Source organism: Thrips palmi, unplaced genomic scaffold (genome assembly GCF_012932325.1).
Source record: "Thrips palmi isolate BJ-2018 unplaced genomic scaffold, TpBJ-2018v1 HiC_scaffold_16, whole genome shotgun sequence".
Classification (NCBI taxonomy): domain Eukaryota; kingdom Metazoa; phylum Arthropoda; class Insecta; order Thysanoptera; family Thripidae; genus Thrips; species Thrips palmi.
The window spans coordinates 12,858,726-12,877,810 of record NW_023144625.1 but is presented as its reverse complement, the minus strand read 5'-3'; the positions used below and the strand labels follow the sequence as shown (position 1 = coordinate 12,877,810).

General features: G+C 52.2%; 2 protein-coding genes across 11 annotated transcripts in view; one reads left to right on the top strand and one right to left on the bottom strand.

The window, feature by feature from the left end:
* The first annotated feature begins 1,168 nt into the window (after nt 1–1,168).
* On the top strand, nt 1,169–15,597 carry LOC117643184 (voltage-dependent calcium channel subunit alpha-2/delta-3). Of its 6 annotated transcripts, none has more exons than XM_034381917.1 (27): nt 1,169–1,575; nt 1,995–2,076; nt 2,165–2,269; nt 2,589–2,874; nt 3,110–3,241; nt 3,414–3,784; nt 3,867–4,077; nt 4,172–4,308; nt 5,039–5,182; nt 5,293–5,370; nt 5,665–5,721; nt 7,411–7,491; nt 7,572–7,646; nt 7,733–7,837; nt 7,944–8,015; nt 8,183–8,318; nt 8,397–8,636; nt 8,716–8,803; nt 9,329–9,361; nt 9,953–10,063; nt 10,198–10,313; nt 11,034–11,066; nt 11,926–12,086; nt 12,162–12,410; nt 12,643–12,772; nt 12,860–13,281; nt 13,390–15,597. In XM_034381917.1, the coding sequence occupies exons 1-27, from the start codon at nt 1,457–1,459 to the stop codon at nt 13,510–13,512; spliced, it is 3,897 nt and encodes a 1,298-aa protein (XP_034237808.1). In that variant the 5' UTR covers nt 1,169–1,456; the 3' UTR covers nt 13,513–15,597. The 6 variants fall into 6 exon arrangements, with proteins under 6 accessions (XP_034237808.1, XP_034237807.1, XP_034237811.1 ...); XM_034381916.1 differs by having other exon boundaries at nt 12,857–13,281; XM_034381920.1 differs by lacking the exon at nt 5,665–5,721 and having other exon boundaries at nt 12,857–13,281.
* Nucleotides 15,598–15,671: 74 nt separating this feature from the next.
* The window catches only part of LOC117643183 (unconventional myosin-XVIIIa-like), a 77,379-nt gene continuing 73,965 nt past the window's right edge, over nt 15,672–19,085 (bottom strand). For all 5 annotated transcript variants that reach the window (XM_034381911.1, XM_034381912.1, XM_034381913.1 and 2 more), the window contains 5 exons: nt 18,753–19,068; nt 17,820–18,639; nt 17,501–17,725; nt 16,966–17,127; nt 15,672–16,842 (listed from right to left, as the gene is read on the bottom strand). In XM_034381911.1, the coding sequence (XP_034237802.1) occupies nt 16,800–16,842; nt 16,966–17,127; nt 17,501–17,725; nt 17,820–18,639; nt 18,753–19,068 (1,566 nt within the window). In that variant the 3' untranslated portion in view covers nt 15,672–16,799. The remainder of the gene's footprint in view (nt 16,843–16,965; nt 17,128–17,500; nt 17,726–17,819; nt 18,640–18,752; nt 19,069–19,085) is intronic.

Here is a 19,085-nt window from a genome sequence, read left to right as displayed (position 1 = left end):
TATGTAAAGAAGTCTGGAATTTTCTTAATATTGGTATATAATATTATGAAATTTTTAACACAATGAGCCTGTTTAAGAAAACTGTCAAGCAATCACAATTTAGTGTGGTTTACTAAAATATATCATTTTAGGAGTAAACTATTAAAACAAAAAAAGGCAGAGACTTTCTAGAAATAGATGGTCCTTAGAAAATTTTCATTGTTGTAAGTGAATGTTCATGATGTCAGATGTGTGCTACTGCTATACATACAACTACCTGTTTACTAGAAAAACATGGAATTTTTTTTCTCTTACAAAGCTTTAGAGCAACTAATAATGAAATTCTGCTTCATATTCTTTTTGGAACCGGAACACAACCCAACTTTGTTAATTTGGATCATTTGTCATTTTTGTTCTTGAAAGAAAGACAACTTCTTAATTCTTTCATACCAAATAATGTCACCAGTTGAGCTCCAGCTGGCCTGGATTTCATTCCGTCTCCTGTACTTGGGTTACCAGTACAGAAACAAATGTAGTGGTAGCACTTGTTCATAAGTTAGCCCTTAAAAATGAAACAAACAGACTGTTTGACCTTGTCTTTTTTGTTGTCTTTTTTTTTAAGAAAAAGAAAAAAATTGAAAGAATAAATAACTTGCTTGAGTATACACTATTCTATAAATTATTCACCAAATGTGACGTGCCAATAGGGTGGTCTACCTTCACGGCAAATGCAAAACTGGCCGAGAAAACATAGGAAAACTATAGAGTTTTTAAAATTGACTCCCACTTCATTGCATAAAATACACGCCCTCTCCGTCATCCGCGGGGAGTATTGACAGCCAGGTTCGAAGGGGGCGTCTATTGTCGATACTCCTCGCTCACAGCGCGGCGCGCGCGGCGGCCGACTGGGGCGGGGCTGGGGCTGCGGGGCTGCGGGGCTGGCCGGCGGGACTGGGCCGGCGGGGCAACGGGACGGGCTGGGGCTGGGGGGTGGCGGACACGAAGGAGGCCGAGGCGGTTGGTGGCGGTTGGGGCTGGGGGTGGAGAGGGCCCCGGCCGCCCCGGTGGGCTCTGGGCTCTAGCGGAGGGCTACTATCGATCCTGGGCGGGCGGGCGGGCGGGCAGTCTGCATGGCTCCTCCGCACTGCCGTGGCACTGCCAGCGCTGCCAGCACTGCCGTACTCCAGCCCCAGCGGCCCCAGCAGGCCCCAGCCAGAGGAGCCAGAGCCCCGACACTGCCCGACTGCCCCGACGAGTGCTCCGCCCGCTCCGCCATGACCGTGTTTTCGTTGGCCTCGCGTCCGGCCGAAATGCTCGCGAACCGTGCCGTTTTCTGACTCTGCGTGTCCGCCGCGTGTCCGAGTCACGCGTCCGTCCCGTGTCGCCGTGTCGTGTCGCGTCGCGTCGCCGCTAGGGCAGCGGGCGGGCAGCAGCCAGGGCAGTGGGCGGGTAGTAGTAGGGGCCTGCCAGGTGGGACATGGTTACCTGGCCGGCCGCGTTCACGCTCCTCATCCTCGCCCTCCTGCCCTCCCTCGTCCTCCTCATCAAGTACGATGCCGAGACGGCGGACCGCCAGGAGTCCATCAGGAACGTCGTGTGAGTACCGCCGAGAACGCGCAGCACGCGCAGCCCCCGGGCCGTCCTCGTCCGAGGCAAGGCCCGAGCAGCGGGATAGGTTGGAAGGACATGCTTACTTTACTGAGCGCACGGCGGGGGCCACAAAGTTGGGGCATCGGGACTCCCGTGCGAAACGGCTCACGAAAACAAAGAGTGAAAAATAGCTGCTGAGTGAGTGAGTCGAACAGATGAAAGGGAGAGATGGATTATCAAACATCCGCTTACGCTCTTGTGAACACGACGGAGGCACGGTGCACAACCTTCTAAATACGCGTTGATGAGGCTCCGCAGTCTACCGGTGCCGAGAACAGAGAGACGATGAATTTAAACCTTTGCCCTAACCTCGCTCGGCTCGGCCGACGTCATGGTGACTTACGCCCCCTGACTTTCCTTTGCAGAGTACAAACTTGGGCTGAAAAACTTGGACTTGAGCTCTGGAACTTCGGAGAACATGTCACGAGACGGAAGGAGGTCCAAGAGGTGAGTACAGACCTTTTGCAAGTCCGATTCAGAGGCGCATTTGTTGACAGAAACAAAATGAACCCTTTGCCGTTCTCTCCCCGCGCAGAGCTACAAGGCAGCCACCGTGGAGCCGCGGGAGGGCGGGAAACTGTTGGACGAGATCGCGCAGGACATCGAGAACATGATGCTCCTCAAGATCAGCGCCGTCAAGGTAAGCGCAGTGAGAGCGAGGCACCGCAAGGCAATTGCAAGGCAGGCCGACAGATCGAATCGACGAAGCGTTTCCCGGTTTTGCCGCCGTACGCGTACCGCACACCGCACGCGCAGTGGCTGGGGGTGGGGGCCCGTGCACGAGATCGTGCGTGACGACTACCCGTAGGGGAATCATCCCATGTCGGCACAGCCCGAGCACAGCCCCACTTAAAAATTCAACTGTAATCAACGCCGACGCGGCCGGAAAGTCAATAGCAATGAAACCGGCCGATACCGGTTTTACAATTTCCACTGAGTCCGACACGCTTTCCCCGCAGCGCATCATGGACGCCGCCCAGGAGATGGCCATGTCCGCGCCCGACGAGGTCGTCAACGACTTCCCCTACTTCAACGCCAAGCAGCTGGTGAACCCCGGCAGCGTCGGCGAGACGGAGAACGGTAACGGCAACGGCTTCGTCTACGGCAACGGCTTCTACGGCGAGCCGCCGTCCCTCTCGGAGCGGCCGCAGGAGATGCTGCTCACGCCCAACAAGCACTTCTCCAACATCCCCGTCAACACGTCGCTGAGCGCCGTGCACGTGCCCACCAACGTGTACGACGGAGGTGAGCGATAAGCGACGCACGCGGCAAGCGGCGCGGCGTGGCAGAGCAGAGCCGAGTTGGAGCAGCGTGGAGCAGCGCGCCCGCGAGGCGGGCCCGCCCGGCGAACTCGTGTGTCGCGCGGGCCGGCCTACGCTGCAGGCGCTTGGCGTCTCTGTCTCTCTGCCTATCTGCCTCCCTGCCTCTGTCTCGCTGTCTATCTGTCTCTGACCGCGCCGCCTGCGCCGCGTGCTTGCAGCGCCCGAGGTGATGCGCGCCATCAAGTGGTCCCAGGACCTGGACCGCATCTTCATCCACAACTACCGCGGGGACCCGTTCCTGTCCTGGCAGTACTTCGGCAGCTCGTCTGGCTTCATGCGCCAGTTCCCAGGTAAGCGCGTCGCGCCGGCTCGCGCAGCTAGCGCAACCTAGCGCCAGCTGATCGACAGAGACGGAACGGGAGAAAGATGAAAGGAAAGGGCCGGGCCGCGGTTCGAAGTGGAAGTGTGAAGAGTGGGCGCGCCGGCTATTTTTAACCGCCGTGTTCCTGCCCCGCTGGCCAGCCATGCAGTGGAAGCAGGACCCGGTGGACCTGTACGACTGCCGGACGCGCTCCTGGTACATCGAGGCGGCCGCCAGCCCCAAGGACGTCCTCATCCTGGTGGACAACTCGGGCTCCATGACGGGCATGCGGCGTGAGATCGCGCGCCACGTCGTCAACAACATCCTGGACACGCTGGGCAACAACGACTTCGTCAACATCCTCACCTTCGCCGACGATGTGATGGAGGTGGTGCCCTGCTTCAAGGAGACCCTGGTGCAGGCCAACCTGGCCAACATCCGGGAGCTCAAGATGGGCATGGAGGACATGGAGACCAACTCCATCGCCAACTTCTCCTTGGCGCTGACCAGGGCGTTCGACATCTTGCAAATGGTACACATCGTGCACATCCTGCTTTCCGGAAACGCTCCGCCCAAATTTGCCATCTTCGGTCTCATGACGTGTCTTTCCACAGTACCGAGGCGCGCGGCTGGGCGCGTGCTGCAACCAGGCCATCATGCTCATCACCGACGGCGTGCCCTACAACTTCAAGGAGATCTTCGAGGAGTACAACTGGCGGTCCATGCAGCCCGAGGGCTTCATGCCGGTGCGCGTCTTCACGTACCTCATCGGCCGTGAGGTAGCCGACGTGCGCGAGGTCAAGTGGATGGCGTGCGCCAACCGGGGTGAGTGGAAATCAAAATCAAAGTCCCAGAACTTTTAGACGTAAGTTGAGTGAGAAAAGTGCGGGACCAGGATTAAAACTCTGCCCCCTCCCAGGGTACTACGTGCACCTGAGCACGCTGGCCGAGGTGCGGGAGCAGGTGCTGCACTACGTGCCCGTGATGGCTCGGCCGCTCGTCCTGGGCCGCGTGGAGCACCCCATCATCTGGACGCCCGTCTACGCCGACGTGACGGTGAGTGCCTTGAGCGCCCCGCCGATGACGTCACCCCTTGCGCCTCCGCCTCACCGCCCTCACCGCCTCGAGCTTCAAGTCGAGGGTCCTTCCAAAAGCACTGACGCTGCAGAACGCTTCCGTCTTCGTCGCTCTGTCTCTCTCGCACATGTACGGGACGTACCGTGAGCGTGAGAGAGACAGAGCGATGAAAACGACCCTCGGAATCAGTCTGCTGCAGCCGCGTCGTCGCCTCTGGGATGAAAATGAAATCAAAACATGGAACACTCGGCGCGGGGCTGGATCAGACGGATCGGCCAATTGAAACAGAGGGAATCTTTTTCTATCGTGGCGTGCTTTCGTGTTGTTGCCGCCCCTCCCCCCCCCCTTTCCCCCGTTTTCCCCCTCCCTTTCCTCTTCCGGTGGGCCATTTCCGATATTCCATTGCAGCGCCACTGTTCGGAGCGACAGCTGCTAAGCCTTCCTGGATCTGCAGTGCGGTGCCTCCGTGTGTGTGTGTGTGTGTGTGTGGGGGGGGGTATTTGTGTGCGTGTTATGAAAGGTGCATGAAGGGCGGGGCGTTGGGGCGCGTCTAGGGCAGTGTAATAGCCGGTCTGCTTGCATGCCAATGCAGTGGTGCTAATGAAGAGAGCGGGGGCCGTCCTTAGGCAGCGTGTGGGAGCGAGAGAGAGAGAGAGAGAGAGAGAGAGAGAGAAGACTAGTCGTGACCCTCTTTGTCTTCGATACGCAGGACCCCAAGATGACGGACTGGTTGTGGGAGGTGCGAGAGAGCTCGGAGCAGAAGAAGATCTTCCAGAACTACCGGAAGGACAAGCAGGGTTTCCTCATGAAGGTGGACCGCGATCCCCGCCACTTCAGGAAGAAGAACAGAAACGTAAGTTTTCCAACGGAAAGACAGCTATGTCCTTTTCTTTGCTCCCTCCATCACTGTTTCTTTCTTTTTTTATTCTTCAATCAAACTATGTTTTTTTTTTTTACTTTTAGGACCCGAACTCGAAATACAACGACTACCAATTGATGACGTCAGTGTCGATGCCCGTTTATGACCTGCGCGAAAATGCGGTGAGTTTCTGACGACCAAAAGTCGGTCTTTTTTTTTTACAAAGTCCAAAAAGCATTGGCGTCGACAATGAACTTTATTCTTCTACACGTGCCAGAGCGTTGGGCGACGCGACGCCTGGCGAACTTAATGAGCAAAATTATCTTTCAGCAACAAGTGGACTAGTTGGGAGCAGTGCGTGCGTGTTCTAGTGCAATAATTGTGTTTTCTCTGCAGGGATCGTCCATTCACTGACAAGTGCCATGGATGGCCCTCTGGCTGACCTTGTTATAACCCTGTGCTGCCTCTATTTGCAGAACATCACTGAGCGCGTGCTAATAAACGAAGCTTATTGGGTTACTGAGACCAGAGAGGTATTTTCAGTTCCCTCATGTCCTCTGGACTAGACCTCACATCTTAGTCTGTTTGCGTAATTCGTTTCTGGTAGTATGAAGGTATGTCCATAGACTTTAGGTAATACCTTTCGTGTCAGATGTAAAACGACCCTATAACACACAGTAGTTGTGATAGACTTCGGGGCAACCAAAAAGTCAAAGTAACGTGTCATTTTGACAGTCAAGCACACCCAATAAAATGACTTCTTGGATCAAGAAAAATTTAACTTTTCTTGGTTTTTGCAAAATGAAGAAATTTTTCTTGAGTAAAGATTCTTTTTCTTACAAAAACCAAGAAAATTAAAAATCAAGAAACCATTTTTTTCTGGGTGAAGCACCGTTTGCCGCCATTCTGGCTGGGTTTGGCTCGATGGTTACCCAGGCGAAGGAGAGGCGATGCTCGCGCCTATCGTAGGTTGTGTTCTACTTAAAGCATTAAATGATGGCAGTTTCGAGACTTTACCTCAGTACCATGGTGAGGCATCCAACAGATCGTAGAATGCCATTTTAAACAGTTATAGATAGACGACTTTGTAATATTTCCCATTCATACTATCATTCAGAGTAGTTCGTCAGAACTTGTACATATTTTGAAACCCTCAAGGCGTGTGCATAAACGCATTCTTAGATGTGTTGGGGGTATACCGCTGAAAAAGCCGCGCTCAAAACCATATCAAGTCCTGTACATACTCATTGCGAGCTCGTTCCGGCCGTGAAAGCGTTTCGGGGTTGTGCTAGGGGTTGCAATGTTGGTGTTCGGATATGGCCACAAGGTTCACGACGGCCTAGCTTTCCGCGGGTCGTTTCAAAAAGCTCCTGGTAGTGTGACATATATTTTTTTCGAAAAGTGCACAGGACTTCTTCGACGGGAGCTGCAGAGTGGAGGCGTACCGCCAGCTTTGGCTAACTTTGGACCGGAACGGCGCTTTTGGATAAAAGACGGCGACGTCCCACAGTGTACACTTTTAAATTATGCTATTAGTAGCTAGGGGGTGGGGGAGGGAGGTGGTAGGTGTTTATAGTTGATCATGTATATTATTATTATCAATACCTTTGTTGTGTAAATTGAGTGTATTGTTTGTGGAGTAAATAGTGCAGTTTTTACAACCGTTTGTAGTAATGTCTCTCTTTGACAGCCAGTGCTGGTTTCGTAGTGTGCCATTTGTCTTCCAAGGAAAAGGACCGTGGTTGCCATGCGTAATATAGTTCCAAGCAGATCCCGTTTGCAGAGCTGGACCAGATAGTCTTAGTGTAGTGATACTTTCTCCTTTTCCTTGTAATTATGTGTATTATAGTCGTAAGTGTCGTAAGTTTAGAACTCTGGAAGCACACCTGGCAATGTACAACTACTTCCATTCAAATTCCTGTTCACTTATCTAGGAGTGTCCCACGGATCTCATCCAAAGTTTCATCGTACTATAATAGACCATTTCGTAGGATAAAAAATTGTCGGAATTGTATCATTTGTAGTACGACGAAAATTGCTGTAGTGTATAAGTACATAGTCGTAGTTGTGTCTTGGTGTGATGTGGAAGGAGATGATGATTACCGATAGTTTCGATAGTTCTACTACGATAACCAAACCAAAATCAACATTACTAGATTTCAAACTACAAGTGAAAATTTGAACGACCGCCACGAGAAGCTGATTTGTCGTTCGACTTGCAGACGCGGGTGGCCAACCTGCTCGGCGTGGCCGGGACGGACGTGCCGATCCAGGAGATCCAGCGCCTCATGAACGCGCACAAGGTTTGCCCCCTTTCTTCCTACCAAAACACATTTGAAAGCTCTCATCGGAAAATGACCGAATATTTGACGTTTCTGCTCAGCTCGGAGTGAACGCGTACGCCTTCCTCGTGACCAACAACGGCTACATCCTCGTGCACCCGGACCTGCGGCCCACGGTAAGACACACTGCAAACGGCCTCTCGGCCTGTGGTCCACCGATGGGGTGCCACGCTTGTGCTGACTTTGCGCTTCCCTCCCGCAGTTCGGCGACATCCTGAAGCCCAGCTACAACGCGGTGGACTTCGCGGAGGTGGAGCTGGTGGACGATGCGCGCCGACCGCGGGAGCTGGACCCGGTGCTCACGCAGGTACTGTCCTTATCTTATCACGCCCGCACTCTTCTCTCTCTCTCTCTCTCTCTAGCACTCCAACGGAGTGAGCGAAAATAACCCCCATGCGTTTCGCTTGCCACAGCTCCGGGACGACCTGGTGAACCAGAACAACGGCTCCAAGTACATCGACGTCAAGTACCACTACGACGACATGGTGAGTCGGGTGGTTGTCTGGGGAGTTGAATCTGTAGCTGCAGACTGATCCCGATAGTCATTTTCATCGCCCTGTCTCTCTCGCACTCATGGGGCGTCCCGTGTAGGTGCGAGAGAGACAGAGCGACGAAAGCGACTCCCAGTGTGCCTGACGGTGGCGTTTTGCAGCGCCGCATCGGCCTGGTGCGCCGCCACTACTACTACCGGCCGCTGCTCAACTTCTCGCTGGCCATCGCCGTGCCCGAGCCGTACGGCAAGCACCGCGTCCGCGCCGAGCTCGAGATCCACCGCGTGCACATCGAGGGTGAGGAGCAGCCCGACGTGCCGAACCCCGACGCGCCCGCCGCCGCCCCGCTAACCCGGCGTGTGTTTCGGCTCGCAGGCAAGCACAACGTGATGGACTACTTCAAGGGCAAGAACTGGAAGGTGCACCCCGACTGGGACTACTGCAAGTACCTGTACGAGGCCGAGCACAGCTTCGAGACGCCGGAGGCCGAGCTGATGCACTTCCTCAACAAGACGGGGCGCAGCGGCTGGAAGTGGCTCACCAAGCGGAACTTCCCGTCGCCCGAGCATGCCGGCAACACCTCCGGCACGCCCTTCAACAAGGACCACTACTTCTGTAAGCGCCTTGCTCTGCCGCCCTCGGGCACTCCGGCCCGCAGGCACCAGTGCGCCCAGCTAACGCCCGTCCTGTGCAGGTGACCGGTCGCTGTTCCAGTCGCTGGTCATGGACGCCAAGGTCACGGAGTGGTTCAACAACAACCTGGCCGCGCCCAGCGACAAGGGGTGAGTCCGGGGGAACGACGTGGCTCCACTCGCACTCGTGCACGTTGTCGCGGAGCACGGGGCACGCACTTGTTTTGACCGTCTCCACTTCTGGCCCACTGTGCACCGGCTGCACCACCCTGACGCCTGCGGGCGGGCCGCGCCGTCGAGCGCGCGCGCGTTCGGGTTGCCTACCCGCTCCATCGCAGGGGCTCGGACCGCTCGGGCGGAGCGCAGCCAACACTGCAAGCACAGTGCACTGCTAGAAAAACAAAGAAATGGGGCCTGGGTTCGATTCCCAAGCATGACAACATTTTTCCCGGTCCCGGTTTATTTATTTAAAGGCATAGACTTGAATGTCAAATGTTTCTCAATCATGACTCCAGGTCGGTGAGGTCAAGCCATCGGAAATATTTGTGTTCCCTTTTGATCTTATGGCACACCCAATAATAATTTTTTCTTTCATTGCTTGCAAACATTAAACCTGACTTTCATGATCACTTAAACTTGACTAACTTTTGATGTGGTTTACTTTGCGCACCAAAGAGCGTTAGCGCTGCTACTTTTATTGCTGCCAAGGTAAAGTATAATGTGCGAGCACTAGTAAATTGCAAGTACCCAGTACATTACACGTACTATTGCGAGTCGTTGGTCCCTTTGCCTGACGTTTTAGGCGTCAAACAACACGCCAACACGTCCCAGTAGCGTTGTGTGCGAATGTGTGTGAGTGTGCGTGTGGGTGAGGGAGTGAGAGAAAGAGCGGTTGAACGTGCGTCTAGCATATAATTCATTCTTTTCCAACAGCCGAGGCAGTTTGGCGTTCCGATGTCTCGCGGATCGAATGAGGGTGGTGCACTCGTAGCGGTCCAGTGTTTGTGTTGCCCCTTCCACACGCAGCGAGGACTTTTTATTTCACGCAGCAAGGATTCTTTTTTTTATGCCGCAAGGACTCCCCTAACCCTGCCCCCTCGTATTTTGTATTTCTTTTTTATTTTCCATGCAAGCTCGCGAGGAAGGGTGTAGAAATAGACGGCGGATCAGGAGTGCAGATTTGTGTCTTACGGCATACAAAGTGATTGAAACCCCTCGAGACGCCGTGCACTCCTGGTCGGGCTGCCTTCCAGTGCCTTCCAGTGCCGTGGCCAGGTCGTGACTCAGGGCGTGTTGCAGGAAGGAGTACCAGGCGCGCTACGGCTTCTGCATCGCCTTCATGGCGACGCACAGCGGGCTCACCCGCTGGATCGACTTCCACGCCAACGAGGCCAACGTCCACGACGACCAGTAAGCTCCACTCCAGTGTACTCACTCAGGGCACTCTCTTGGAGGTGTACTCATCTGAGTTTACGCTCCTGAGTGTTGGGCCCACGCTGTTCATCTTGGTGAGCCGCGTGACATGTGTGTCCTGTCCGTCTCAGGCACTTCAGCGAGATCCACAACCGAGCCATCGACGAGCTGTGGTACCAGCGCGCGGTGGAGCAGTTCGAGGAGAGCAACTCCAGCTTCGTGTACTCGGTGCCGCACCAGGAGTCAGGTATGCGTGCCCTCTAGAACGTCTTGTCCTTCTCACTCCGTCGTTTTTAAAGGCTTCATTCTTTCATACACGTTCACCCACCGATCTATCATCCCCTAAAAGTCTTCTTTTGCGAGACGAAATAGTTATTGAAAGTGCAAACCCGATATTAGTCCCATAGCACGGAGTGTAGTCCTCCGCATTTAGCAGACGGCGCTAGCTTCGCCCTATTCAACCATGCACTGCTAGACGCGCGCTAGAAGGCGACTTTAGCAGGTGAGAAACATCATCAAAACTCCTCTAGAGAAAACATGTGTTCTCCGATCAAAAACGGTTTCGTGAAATCAGTATGCATGATGAACGTGTCGAACTACGCGTTCACTGCGAATGCAGGACGGACGGCCTAACCTTTGTACATTTTCCAGTAAAATTTCCAAGTATGAAATTTAAATGGATAATTAAGTTGTATCCCTATTTAGTTCTGTTTCCAAGTTTATTAAGTTTAACACCACGCCAGCTAGGTGCCGCTCCCCATCGTTTAGTTTTCGAACAATATACTAGCGGGCAGAGCTGGAGTACGTAGGAACATTTCGCTGCCATTTGCCTCCTCATGCATCTGCAGCCTGCTTGCCTAGTGCCAAGTGTCACCCGTCACAGGAACGTTTCCTAAGAACATTTCGGCTTTCTCTCTCTTTCTCTCCTCCTCTGGACGTTGCTGCGCGTGCTGCGCCCTCACGACAGAGGGAGGGGTGCTGGGCGGTCCTATCTGCAGAGGTGAAAATCTCACTATCTTTACTCGCTCTCCAGGGCCATCCATTTTACGCCAACAGTTGCCAAACCTGTAGGACGCCCCACCCTTCCAATCCCCTGATGGTGTATTTATGGATGGCCCCCGCGTCCCGGGGGTTTCGGACAGACTCAGAGAGGAGTTAAGCTTGGACTTCTGTACGTCACTGCATCACAACGTCGGACATCGGCTCACTTTTTGTAATTTTTTTTCGCAAGCTCTCTTTGACTTTTTTGTGTGTGACCTTCCTCTGCGGTCTTTCCGAAGCCCCGGTCGTTGTTTGCAGGAAGGACTGATTGGATGAAGTCCTTAACGATGAGAAAATTTACCTCCGACGAAATGAGTCGAGCCTAGCACCGTGCTTTTACAATAGTTGAACTAGATTGGCCGTAGAACTTGACCGCTTTCCATCTGCTTCCGCGTAGCGACGCGTGTCGACCTAGGCGGACGACTCATAGACGCAAACTAGCGGAGGAAGGACTGACTGCGATCTTGATGATGTCGTCAACTTGCGACTGTGTTACTTTGGATGCGCGCGCCAGCGACGCTGGGCCGCCGCTGCACTGTGGTCTGAAGAGTCGTCTCGTCGCTCTGTCTCTTCCGCACTCAAGGGGCAGCCTCGGGCAGCCGGGGGAGCGAGAGAGACAGGACGACGAGGCACTGTAGGGAAAGAGCCGAGTGGACAGCCCGCACAGCCACAGCGCAGGCCGGCATGCCCAGGGGCTTGCTGTGGAGAAGGCCGACGCGCCAACGCCTCGCCCTAGAAGTAGCGCCAGCGGGAGCATGACGGCATGACGGGGAGGCGCCGGCGGCAGTGAGTAAGAGTGTCCGGTGCGTTCCCCGCAGGCTACAAGAACGGCACGCTGGTGACGGCCAGCCACGCCGTGTTCCACTACGACAGCCACAAGGGCACGCGCGCGCCCGCCGCCGTCGTGGGCTTCCAGGTGCAGCACTCGGCCCTGCACACGCTCTTCACCAACATCACGTCCACCGCCTCGCCGCAGCTCGTGAGTCCCTCGTCTGTCTCTCTCGTCCGCGCTCTTCCCTGGACTCCAACTCACAAGCGCCTCTCTCTCTCGCAGTGCGGCGGCAAGAAGTGCAAGACGTGCGAGTCCAACGAGGTGGACTGCTTCGTGCTGGACAACCACGGCTTCGTGGTGGTGTCCGAGGAGCTGGCGCACACGGGCCGCTTCTTCGGCGAGATCCGCGGCGCCATCATGGAGATGCTGGTGCGGGAGAACATGTACCGCCGCATCACCGTGTACGACTACCAGGCAGTGTGCTTCCGGCCCGACGGCCAGATCAGCGCCGGGCCCAGGCGCGCCGTCACGGTAGGTTGCCTTTACCAGCGGAGGCGGCTAAAACTCTAGAGGTTCACAGTCGCTAAACATGACTCGAACCAAGCGTGTGACCCCATCAATGGATTCCTCGTTCGCAGAGCAATCCATTGGTGGGGTCACACGCTCGGTTCGTGTCCCATTAGCGAATCTGGAGCTCAAAACGCGTCAACTCGGGCCACGCCCAGTGCCTCCTGACCCGTGCCTTCCCCTCCTTCCCCCGCAGCCCTGGATGCACCTCAAGATGCTGGCGCACTGGCTGTTCACGGCGCTCATCTGGCTCGGCACGCACACCATGGCGCAGGCCGGCGCCCTCATGCAGGTGTCTCGCGACCAGGAGGCGGACTACACGGACGGTAAGAACAAACGCGAAACCCTCTCGCCTGAACGCGCCCTAGTAGGCAGCCCGGCAGTGTAGTAACTGGACCGCTTCTCCGCAGCAGACATCGCGTACGACAACGCGCCGGACCCGACGGTGCCGAACGGCCTGGAGGACAAGGTGACCAAGGTGCCGATGGAGCGCCTGTTCCAGAAGCTGCTCATCAACCGGACGCGGCCGCAGCCTTGCGACCAGCAGGTGGACCTGTTCCTGCTGGCCAACACGTCGGACAAGGGCGGCGGCGGCGGGCCCCGCGGCATCCACATGCCCATGGCGGGCTGCGAGCGGCCCTTCGTGGCGCACAGCATCCCGCACAGCAACCTGCTGCTGCTCGTCGTGGACGCGCTGTGCCCGCAGGTGGAGCACGAGGTCACCCTCATCCCCCAGGAGGTGCTGTACAACTCGTCGCTCAGCTGCTTCAAGGTGGGGTCCTCGTGGGACCTGAACCGGAAGAAGCCCCGGTCCTGCTTCAACCACCACCCCAAGGTAGGCCCCCTCGCCCCTACCCTGAGGTCCCTGAGGTCCCTGAGGGACATGACCACCGCGCTCGATCGACCGGGAACTAATCCACTATGTTTCTTTGTTTCTTTGCAGGAACGGGAAATAGAGCTCTGCGGGAGGGGAGCGTTCCAAGGTGCCAACTTGCTCCTTAGCATTTGCCTCGCATTGGTGACGCTATGCATAGGGGCAGGTCACAGCCTTCTCAGACTTTTGTGAGGTTGAAACATTCCTATCCGTTATTGTTTGATATAGTGAGCCCGTTTGACTGTGATATACGATTAGTATTTTAAATTTAAGCTCCCAGTGTGAATATGAGATACTCCCTACTTTATACATTCCCCAAGTGAAGAACTGACAATGACAGGTCATTCCCTTTGAAGATGCGGGGTCACTCTTGCTTGATGCTTCTGTTTTTAATGCACCATTAAATTTCCCCCTATATTTACATTTATTTTTAAAACAAACCCAGGTGGAGATATATGTATATGATATTATTAAACTAAACTAAAATTGAAAATCCCAAATTATTGAGGGAAAAAATTTAAGTACCTTTTAAAAATACTTCCAACAAATTTTGTTCTTTATTGATAAAGGTCGTACACAAGCAGTTACCTTTCTGTACCCTTCCAAAACCCACGCCAAAAATTATGAAAAAAAGGAAGAAAAATACGGTCTTTTTTTTGTTAGTACGCACTGTGTATTTGCAAACCATTTATACCTATATAACTATTTGTCTTTATCTTCGGAAGGAAACAAATATCATAGTATGTATTATATCATTATGGTGCTGATAGATGAAGATAGAGGTATTAATCTGTAAGAGTCTGATTGATGAGTATCAATATCAAAAGTTATGGCATATACGTCCACAAAACATATCCCAGAATGTTACACATGTCATAAGTTTTAAAACAGTTAAGTCCTTCTGTTATGAATCTGCTCAACAATTTGACATATTGCACTGTAAGCTGAGTGCAAACTATTTGGTTTAACATTTCTACTGTAAAAAAGAATTGTACTTTTTCTTTTTTGTTAGAATACAAAACCTCATGTTCAACTGAGCCCTTGCTGAAGATCATCTCTTACTGGAGATTGAAGAAAGTTCTTACCCCTCCCTACCATGGTCCTGTGTAAGTTACCTTCACCTTCAGATAATTTGGGACAAACATTGTGTGACCAATGAGTTCACCCGTCCAACTATTTGCTTCATTCCCTGCCTTTTTGAAAATGAGCAAAATCTTTACAGAGTCTCATTTTTCATTTTCTTTTGCTTGTGGCATACCTCCTTGTAAAATGTCGCAGCTGCTTTGAAGGTAGTCTGACGACATAATGTCTAATGCTTTGCAAGAAGACGTTACCTGCAATTTTAAGTAACTTTTCCCTCTTCTCTATTTTTTGTATTTCTTTTAAGAATAACTATGTTAAAGACTACAATGCAACTCTACACTTTTGAATTCCAATTTGAGATCCAATAACTGTTACTTTTGTCTGTTGCATCCAAGAACTGCCTTTCACTTGTCCTTCTGGAAATCATATCATGCATTTTGAACTTCTTCTAAAAACTGAATGGAAAAGAATTTTATGTAAAAATGCACGGATGATAGGTTGATATGGAACTGGTATTTTGTTATGTGGTAGAGGCAATACACAAAACAGTAAATCACATTGTTTACTGTTGTTGGGATTGCAATTTAGAAAGTCGCATTTACACAGCTACAGCATGATGCTAAGTTTGTAATACCTGATTGTGTGTAAATCAGTTGAATAGGATGCTTTAGGCATAATGCGCTTGGTGGGATTGGATCATTTTGGCATTGATGCTTTGCCACTAGCAACATACCAGGTTTTGTGGCAAAAGAAGTGAAATTAATGTTAACTATGATGAAGGCGACTTTTTAAATTACACCTCATTGGGCACAATACTTGTTCTTTTCTGTACTGTCAGAAAGTGACAGAGCGTCGTCAATACAGTTTCCACAGATATCTTTGTTATTTGTGCATTGCTAACTCTGAACAGATATTGGTCCAGTGGTCCAAGGTTGCAACTCTATGTTGATTAGTTTCTTTAGTCTACTGTTCCTGAACATCCCATCTATTTTGAATCACCTTTATGTCAGGATGATAATACTGCTGTGCAGTGGTCACCTGAATCTTTGCTTTGGGAACAGAAAATTTCAGCATTTAAATTTACCACATGATTTTATTCATAACTGACTACGTATACCTAATTTCTCTACCCTTTTGTAAATATTGTGATTATTATTACTTTGTAAGATTGTGTGATAAAACTGATCCCATTTACTGTCATTGTCCTTCATTCAACCTTCTGTCCATCAGCAGCAAGTTATCAGTTGGGTTATAGAAAAGACACATAATTCTTGCTCTTAAATATATTTCTTTATACATAAATACATCATATTTTACACCTCTTGAAGTTTAATTACTTACAGGAAAAAACAACAACAATGAAACTGAGCTGCAAGTAAGAATAAGATTCATTCAAAAATTTAACAAAAACGGAATGCTTTCAAAAGCATTGTTTAACACACAATCAAAATCTCATCCTAGAAAGACAAAAACCGTCCTCAAAATTTTATCAAAGTTGCTTTTCAGTAAGTACACACCAGTTCTTTTTAAACAGAAGTTTGGGCAGCTACAGGCATACAATTTGTTCAGAGAAAATACATTAAAATTGTTCACAAATCTACAAGGTTTCACTAAATGAAGGTAAGAGCTGGCAACATGTATGCCTCAGTCAACTCATGGTCCACAAGTGGCAGTTTTAATCAAAATGAGGAACACGTAAACCAAATGCCATAATTAGAAACCGATTGAGAAATTAAAAAATCATTTCACAAGCGGTTTCTTCATTTGAACACTAAGTTTGAATGACCTTGATGTAATGCAATGCAAGCATGCTAAATGAGCAGTACTGTAAAATTATACAAACAATCAAGAGCCATACAGCTGGATTTTTAAAACGCTGTCTAAAAAGAACCATTGCTTAACATTTTTTCAAAGCGATCAATGCAAATCACTATTTTTTCAGATAAAAAGATCTTTGATACAAATCTCTTAACACAATGTTCTTAAACAAATCAACTCATACAACACTCCTACTAATAAAGTTGAAACAGTTTTCATACAAACTGAATTTAGAGCTCAGCTCCATCAAAGGCAAAATGAAATCAACATTGGCTTAGATACTTTTAAAGTAACATGAATAATTAATTTCCATAAAAACCATACTAAAAATGACAGCAGATAATAAATTGCAATAGTGCACTTTTGATAATACCAATCAAACCGGCCTCACAGACAAATAAAATTGTTTTTAACTAGCCTAACCAGGATTACAACAGAATTAACAACATACACATACCATACTATCAAGAAAAAATAATCAACAAATAATAATTGTAATAGTAATTACCATCATAATAATCGAAATTTTCATTTTACTACAAATGAGCATCTTACTTAATGACTGGATCAGGTTTGTTTTAACTTGTGTCTTCCTTTGGTGTACTGCAAGGTTCTCCTAATCTGTAAGAAGACAAAACAACAGTATTATAGCAGTCAATCAAACTGTTCCACTTCTAAAATGTTGGAGAATATACAAATCACTTCCAAATGGCCTCAACAATAACAGAAAATAAAAATGCATACCTTGGGCTTAGATCAAACATTGGAGTTCTTTCCTGTCGAGGACTACGTTCACATAATGATGACCTTTTGCTTGAATTTGCTGTAGATAGGCGGCCAGATCCCATGTTGTGGTTGGCCAGGAATGTTTCAATCGACTCGTCGGATCCTTCAGAATCGTTATCACTGCAAGTTCACACACAAAAAGCATGCAGGTAAGGTGGGAATGCAAAAGGTATCTGAACACAAAGTTTAAAGCTGAAATCTTATGGGGAAATTAGGAATCAACAGAAAAGTTAACAGGGAACAAGCTATTGTCAGTTCTACAATATGTATTTAATTGGCTCAACCATGATCTTGAGATTTTTAATTCCAAAATATGATGTAGCAAACAATTAGGACATTTCTACTTTTATGAGAAATAGAGCGATCACAATCAAAGTGATGCCTGATTGGGCAAGCAAACTAGATCGGGGTGAGGGGGCAAACTGGGTGGGGGCACTGCACTGCACTGCACACCACGCCACGCCGCGACCAGAGGGATGCGCGCCACACTTACTTGTCACTGTTATCACTAGCGGAACTGTCGTCCAGCTCGAGGTCGCCCTGGATGGCCTGCTGCAGGTCGTCGATGCGCTGCAGGGCCACCTTGAGGTCGCCGCGCGCCGAGCTGGCCTCGGCCTCGGCCACCTCCAGCCGCTTCTCCAGCGCCTTCCTCTTCTCCAGGGCCTCCGCGTCGCGCGCCCCCAAGCCCGAGTTCTCTTCGCGCACCTCGCGCAGCGACCTGCAGGGCAGCGAGAGGCAATAAAGTAAGTCAACGGGACGGTAGGGAACGGGCACAGCGACTGGGAATCCAACCGAACGATGACTCGACTCACCGCTGCAGCTTGCGCGCCTGGTCCTGGGCGGACTGCTCTCGCGCGCGCAGCAAGCTGGTCTCGCTCTGCAGCTTGTCCACGGTCTCCTTGAGCCGCGAGATCTGCGTGTCCAGGCGGCCGCGCGTCGTCTGCTCCAGCTCCAGCCGCGACTCCAGCTCCTTGCAGCGCAGCTCCAGCCGCTTGGCCGTGAGCGAGCTGCTGGGGTCACCCAGCGTCTCGGCGCTGGCGAGGCGCGCCGTCAGCTCGGCCAGCTGGTCCTGCAGCGACGCGTTCTCCTGCTCCAGCTCGGCGACGCGCGCCACGCTGTCCTGCAGCGTGGCCTGCTCGGCCGAGAGCTGGTGCACGGCGGCGCGGTACTTGTTCATCACCTCGGACAGCTCGTCCTCGTTCTCCTCCAGCTGCGTGCGCAGCTCGGTGCGCTCCCGACTGGCGGCCTGGGCGCGCTCCTCGCTCTCGTGGCGCAGGCGCTGCGCGTCCTCCAGCTGCTGCTGCACGTCGGCCAGCTCCTGCTCGGCGAGCTGCCGCGACTTGACGGCCTGCGCGCGCGCCAGCTCCAAGTCCTCCAGCTGGTTGCGGAGGCCCCGCAGCGCCGCCTTGCCCGGCGTGTCCGCCTTGGCGCGCTCCAGCTGCGCCTGCGCGTCCGCCAGCAGGGCGCGCGTGCGCCGCAGGTCCCGGCGCAGCCGCTGCACCTGGCCGTCGTCCCGCGTGCGCCGCGCGCGCCACTCCTCCTCCACGCTGCCCAGGCGCCGCTCCAGCTCGTGCTTCTCGCGCACCAGCTGCGTCCGCTCCTCGTGCTCGTCCTCCAGGCGCGCCTCCAGGGCTGGAACAGCGAGGCGGTCACACATCAGCGAGGCACTCACAGGCAAACACAACATAATGAAGTACGCAATGGCCCGTGCGATGGTCGCTTGGCGGCTTGGCGGCTCCACTCACCTTTGACCTTCTTGTGCGCGTTGGAGCGCACGTCTTCGAGCTCGTCGTCGCGCTGCCCGATCTCCTTGCGGTGCTCCTTGCGCAGCTGCTCCAGCGACATCTCGAGGCGCAGCTTGGCCTGCTCCAGGAGCTGCACCTGGCCGGCCAGGTCGTCCAGCTCCTCCTGCTGGTCCTTGCACTTGTGCTCCAGCTGGTGCTTGGCCTTCTTGAGCTGCGCCACCTCCTCCTCCGTCTTGCCGCCGAACGTCAGCTCGTCCAGCTCGCGCGACAGCGACACCACCTTCTCCTCCTTGAGCTCCAGCTCGAGCCGCAGCGCCTGGAAGCGCGGAGAGG